Raw genomic sequence first — 6,578 nt, 5'->3', positions numbered from 1 at the left:
CACTCTTTCTTACACTACTATTAAAATAGAAAAAGAAAAATCTTTTTCTTGAACAGAGATTTACTTTACCCTTGTAATGAGAATTTAATTGCATATTTCTCCAACACAGTTCATGGCTTCAGTACAGATCTCCTTTTTACTCTTGTGTCCATTTTGTTACCTCACATTCCAATATTGCAGAGCACCTAGTCATGTAGTGCATCTTCTTTAAGACAGGCAATTGATTTCTGTCTTTAACATAAAACACATAAAATGTGTGTGTCACCCGGTTACTCATGAGTGCTCAGTAGGACTAGTGAAAGCAAGTAGAAGCCATGTGAAATTTCAACGTGAATGAGGAGCAAAAGATCAGCAGATTGGGCAGAGGTCCCTTTAATCTTTACTATTCTCATGAATCCTAGTGGGTTTTGTCACTGAATCAAATGCAACAGAATCTATACAAGTTAAACAAAAATCCAGCTGCCAAATAGGGACTTTTGTTTCTGTTGGTTGCTGCTTTTTTTCCCCGCTGTTTTTACTTACAGTAAAATCAAAACAACTGTCTCCCTACATAATGAATCCACAGGATGAAAAAGCAGTGAGGTTAATAATTCATTTACATACCAGGCTTTCAAACTTTTTTAACTGTATAAATTAAGACATGAAGCAGAGGTTCTGTACTTACCTACACATATTGCAACGCCAATGTAAGCAACTGTTGTAATCAGAATGGCCAGCATCGTTCCTTTGGGTATCGCACTTTGTGGATCCTTAAAACAAAGCAGTGACCAAAAAAATGCTGTGAGTTCGTGTGCTAAATTCTAATTGCATTTGCATACTAGGGAGTCCTGCCACATTGACACCTTTAGCGGGTAGATTTTTATCACTTAGACCTGCACCAACATTTTCTGTCTCAGCATGTAGATAGTGAAGCAGTCCTGTGGTGCCGTGCTCCTATCCTGGACATGATGAAGGATATTCTGCAGGAGCAGAGGTCATGTTTATGGCAGCAGGAGAGTCCTGAGCGCTGCATTTCTGCAAGCTCCAAACTCTCTTTACATTGCAATGGGCTTTATTTTAATGTTTAGTGATATAATGGGTAAACAGTTACTGAACTATCAAACTCCTGTGGATGACAAGACTGGACTATTTTTGGTTAATCAGTAAGATAGATGTAGATAGTCAGAATGTACAGAATACAGTACCTTTGTGATTAGCAACTATTGTTAGTTGTGTCTTGACAGCAGGCTACTTCCTTTCACTGTTTTGACTTTTAATTTGGATAATTTAACAAGGCTGGGTTGAAATGCTTACATACTGGCTCACAACAATGCTGGCTTCAATCATGTAACTCTAAGTAAGGGTTCAAAGATCTGCAATATACACTGTAATTTTAAAGGGGATTTTAATGCTAGCATGTATTTGTTTATGCTAGGAAGCACTCTTTATGATTTGACTTCTTAAGTTGGTTTAGTGGGTTTTTTTAAGTCAAAGATGTGGCTTAAAATGTATTCCCATTGCATGGGAAGAAAACAAAACACAAATTTAGAGGTGTGAAACACGGATGAATGACTTAACTGTGTTAATAATTAATATAATTTTTAAATGAGGTAAAGATTTACTGAGCTGAAAAATAATTGCCAAGTCACTTCAGTTGCACAAGACCTTTCGTGCTCAGATCGTGGTAACTTTATACAGTTCTGATATGCATGTCTTAGGTCACCGTTTTTGTGGAGTCTCATCCTGCAATCTTAAACACCCTAACCTTAAATCTTAGGATTAAAGCTTCTTACAGCTTTACAACTTTTAAATTTTATCACTAATTAAACACATCTTTCTGTGATGTTAGCACTTCAGGGCCTGCTCCAGAGCCCACTGAAGTCGCTAGGAAGATTTGCTGTTTCTGTAAGCAGGCTTTGGACTAGGCCACCACTTGGAGTGTGTAACGGCTACAGAAGCATGCATGTAGGTGTTTGCAATGAATTCTAAAGCAAGTTTGCTTGGTCAATTTTACACTTTTTAAGTACTTCTTAGCTTGTCTTTTAGATTTCTGGAGAGGCTGGTTAATTTAATTAGACCTGTCTAATGCATCTAAACATGCTCAGTGGGGAATCTGCAGCCTGGAGGTCTTGGTTATAGAAATCCACTTATTGCCAGACTGAAACAACTGCAGAGAGCCAACGGGAGAACCACTTCCCTTGCTCTGCTCAGACTCTGTCAAATAGCTTATGAAAGAACTGCTGCTGCTTTGGGAGCTTGCCATGTATAGAGAGCACCATATATGGCAAAAGAATTATTTTCATTTGATAAAAGGATGGAGATTGTGTGAGGCTGATTCAGTCTCAGTGGACAGCAATACAATGATTTTTGGGTTTTTAATTAAAAATGGAATCTCATAGATGCTATTAGTGGCTCAGTTTCTACGTATTTCTCTCTGTGCTTGGCTTCAAAAGCAGCCCTCTGAAAACAAAGGAGATATAAGGCATGCAACTCAGTGTGAGGAAGGGAAGCAGAACTGGCTGTCAGGGTTGGTAGGATCTGGTCAACTTGTGACTACTGTGCCAATACAGAAATAACATATCTTTGGCTGAAACCTTAAGGTATTCAAGACAATGGATCTATATGATAAACCCAAATAACTTAATTTGACATGCTGGTGTTCTCAAGGTGTGAGCCACATCTTTTTGGTGACTTTCTTTTTCTTTTTTGTTTTGGGGTTTTTTGGTTGTGTTTTTCTGTTTGGTTGGTTTGTGGTGGTGGTGGCAGCATTTTTTAGTATTAGACTGCATGACTTGAGTTATGGATACCCCTGGTGCATTTCTGCATTTCTTGTAATATTATGAAGTATTGAATTGCTCCATATTTACTAGAGATATTTCACCAAATGCTTTGCTGAGCTTTCAATTACTTCCTCTTTGCATCTAGCTTTAAACACTCTTTGCGTTAAATACACTGTGCAAAGTCACGAAAAACAGAGGGCACTCGAAGTTAAAAACTAAAAACTAAATTCCTGTCTAATTTACCAGTATGTTTGGATACTGGAAGTGCAATCTTGTGCTACTGCTGTACTGCAAAAGGAGAGTGAAGACCTGCCAGAATGGCCACAGAAGACAATTGGGCACCCTTGGACTTCCTTTCCCTTTCTTTTTAGACTCCTTTCGTTCGTTACAGCTGCAAAGCTGCAGCTTTCCCTTTGAGGAGTAGTAGTGACATGGGATTGGGACATACTTGCTTTCATTAAATGCTCTGTTTGCTCCGCCCTTGCTATGACCCCAAATAAAAAAAGCGGGTCTCTGCTGATTCTTGTGAGTGCAAACATGAGCTTTACAGGTACGCTTTTTGGGATGATGTTTTAAGAGATTTTGCAAAAGAAGGGCACCAAGAGATACACATGTAATTTCTCTTATGTCATGTGCTGCTAATGGATCATTAATGATATATTATTACAGGTTATTGAAACATGCTTTTAATGATACAGCAACCCAAATCTGAATGCAGTAATTTGTGTAAATAGCCATAATGCATTATGAGAGAAAATGTGAACTGATGTTTTTAAATAATAAAGCATGTACTTAAAAGTGAGAGTTTTGCTTCCCAAAATAAGACATGATTTAAAACTGAATACAGTGTTGATTCATAATTTGTTTTCTTGTTATTTTTTCAGCCTACAGCTAGTATTATGAAGTTAATGAAATACGTACTTTCAGATCTCCTGAGATATTGGCTCCTGCAAGAATGCCAGTGGCAGCTGGGAAAAAAATGGCAAACACCGAGAAAAATCCTTCTCCACTTCTGAAATCTGGTCCAAAGTTTTCTGCAAATATTGATGCTGCAAATATAGTGAAACATACCACCAGGATTTGATTCCAAAGTTACTTAATGAAAGAGGTGAATAAGCTAGTCTTTCACATCTGGACGACTGGGTTTGAATCTGTCTCATATTATAAGCAAAGTGAATTTGATTTCCTTAGTCTGGTCCCCAGTAGGATGTGCTTGTCTGCATCTCAGAGCTACAGATCCATATTGAAGTGACAGGAGTGTCACTACAGCACTTGCACTTAGCTCTGTGTAAAATTTTGTCTGTGCTCTGCTGATATATAAATTACTCAAGCTGCAGCTAACTGTGCTGTCAGCTTCAGCAGCAGAGAGACAGACTCAAAATTAAAGATGAAATAAATTCCCTTGGTTTGCAAGCTTACTTAAACTTGGGCAGAAGATCGTGATCTTCTGGTCTTTTTCAGTGGAATCCTTAACTCAGTATAAAGCCAGAAAGAATGCAAACTTATTTTATGATAGATAGCAGGTTACTTGCCTTGGTAATTAAAAAACCCTCTTGCTTTCTTTTCAATGTTGGTAGGAATGACTGTCCCAATAAAGAAGTTTGCAATGGCAACAAGGAGAACAACTAGAAGAATAACTTGAGCCTATTAATAGAAACAAAAAGATTTTTTCTGATTATTTTAATTTGCATAGATTGTGGATGTGGCTATGTAGTAAGTTATCTGTACATTCCCTATGACAGATTACTAATTTCTGTATTAGTATTAGGAATTAGAATTAGGAAATATTAGTATTAGTAGTCAAGATAGCTGAATCAGCTGATGACAACAGCAGATAGTTTTTACTAGAGGGGTTATGAAATATATATAGTTATAATTTAATTTTGTGTTAGTTTCTTTACAAGAAAAGGCAAAATGAAACAGCTAATGCATTAATATCAAGCTAAGACATTTCTATATTGTTATAAAATTTATTTAGTTGCAGTGGGTTGTCACTTAAAGCATTATGATATCTAATTGTTTTTCTGGTCTCTCTTACAAATAGTTCTAGTCTCCATCACAGCAGAACATAAAAATAAGGGTGCTGTTCTGGACCTGATTTCAATAGCTGTATTCCACCCTCTAAAGTATTTCCATTTGGATTTCCATATTGAACTTTTTTTTTTACAGGTGAAGGAATAGCAGAAATCACTAGAGATTAAGGAATGGATAGCAAATTGAGCTCTTCTGCCGAGTAGGGCTTGAGAGAGTACAGTGATAAAACCATATATTATTTTTACTACTGTTTATTCTGTCAAGCTGCATCAAAAATAAGGGCAAAAGGGGCACTTACCCAAGGCTCTAAATGATGCCATGAATTATAAAAATCAATATAATCAAGCTGTCTGCAGAACACAAACTTCCTTTTCCCTTTTAAATGTATGCTCGAGGAAGAGCATGGAGTAATTGTGCTTTCATTGAATGTAATGATTAAACTGCTATTGCTTTTAGAAAGATTAAGCATAAATTGAAACTGAGTGCTTTTGAAAATTCTACTTGTTGTATTGCACTTCTCACACACAAATGCTGTACGGTAGTCTGACATACTGCTTGCTTTTATGTTCTTTTAAAGGTTTACCTTTGCTTCCCATTCCATGCCAGCAACAGAGATGCCAAGAAGACATACAACAGTTATGGTACCTATTATTCTGATGTCATTGGACTCATCTACCATCAGTGTATCACTCTCCTGAAAGCAGTAAGAAATTTTATTAGGACCAGTCTTTCTCTGCCCAACTGGTGGGATCAGGTAACAAGGTGAAATAGAAAGCAGTGAGCTGTCAAAGTTTCAAAGATTTGTGAGACCAAGTGTTTGTATTTCATGTTCCAGCTAGTTCTTTGTAGTTGGGGTGATTTGGCTGTCTAATTAGATGTCTGTTCCTTTTCCGATTTTTAAGATTCTTGTTGAGAAATATATGAAATATATTCATAAAGTAGAAATAATGGTGAAGCACTCTATGGCATATTTAGACAGATGAGCTTCTTCCCTGCTAAAGATGTCCTCAGGCCTCAGCTAAAAATTATCACCACTTAAACTAATATATTACATAAAACCAAACAAACAAATGCCAAACCAAAACAAAGAAAAAAAAACCCACCACAAAACAAAGAAAAAACCAAAACAATTTAATCATATATATGAAACATCTACATTTACCTTAAGAAGTTCCACAACTGTTTCGGCGAATCCAACTACATACATAGCAACTGCCACTGCATTTGCAAAAGCAAAGATAAGTCCTATAGATCCACCAAACTCTGGGCCTAGACTTCTTGAGATAAGATAGTATGCTCCACCTGCAGACAGAAATGACTGTTATTTCAGCACAACAGCTCAGTTTTTCTCATTTTTCTCACGTAAATAATACCACAGGAATCTCTGCTATTAGCCTAATAAACATAATCAATATTTGCCCTATATTAATAGAGGACACTTAGAAAAAAAGGAATGTGCTTTGTACTGGTTCTGCTTCAGACTTTCCTGTATTCCTTCCTATTGCAGAAATCTTTTTAGTGCATATTGGCATGCAAAACTGGACCTTCAAATAATTTTTCATGATATATGATACAGAAACACAGAGCAGAGAGAACCTCACTTCCAGATAGATTCTAACGCACTTGGATCTATCCTTATGTTAGCATGAAAGATCATATTATGTAGTACGTTGTTAAAGCTCCTGCATAGTGATGTAGTGAATCTTTAATCATTTTTGTATATCATCATAAATGGAGCATATTACTTTGTCAGTTAATGATTTCATCTCATCTCACTGGCACTTA

The 6,578-nt window shown here is 36.7% G+C and overlaps 1 protein-coding gene across 2 annotated transcripts in view; it reads right to left on the bottom strand.

Moving 5' to 3' along the window:
* SLC12A1 (solute carrier family 12 member 1) overlaps positions 1-6,578 on the bottom strand; it is a 49,323-nt gene that overhangs the window by 30,789 nt on the left and 11,956 nt on the right. For both annotated transcript variants that reach the window (XM_035899420.1, XM_035899421.1), the window contains exons 5-9: positions 5,956-6,095; positions 5,377-5,487; positions 4,292-4,403; positions 3,681-3,808; positions 665-749 (exon numbers count right to left, since the gene is read on the bottom strand). In XM_035899420.1, the coding sequence (XP_035755313.1) occupies positions 665-749; positions 3,681-3,808; positions 4,292-4,403; positions 5,377-5,487; positions 5,956-6,095 (576 nt within the window). The remainder of the gene's footprint in view (positions 1-664; positions 750-3,680; positions 3,809-4,291; positions 4,404-5,376; positions 5,488-5,955; positions 6,096-6,578) is intronic.

The sequence above is a fragment of the Egretta garzetta genome, unplaced genomic scaffold (genome assembly GCF_000687185.1).
Source record: "Egretta garzetta isolate BGI_Z169 unplaced genomic scaffold, ASM68718v1 scaffold287, whole genome shotgun sequence".
Classification (NCBI taxonomy): Eukaryota; Metazoa; Chordata; class Aves; order Pelecaniformes; family Ardeidae; genus Egretta; species Egretta garzetta.
The sequence above is the reverse complement of the archived record's forward strand: the minus strand, read 5'-3'. Positions and strand labels throughout refer to the sequence as shown.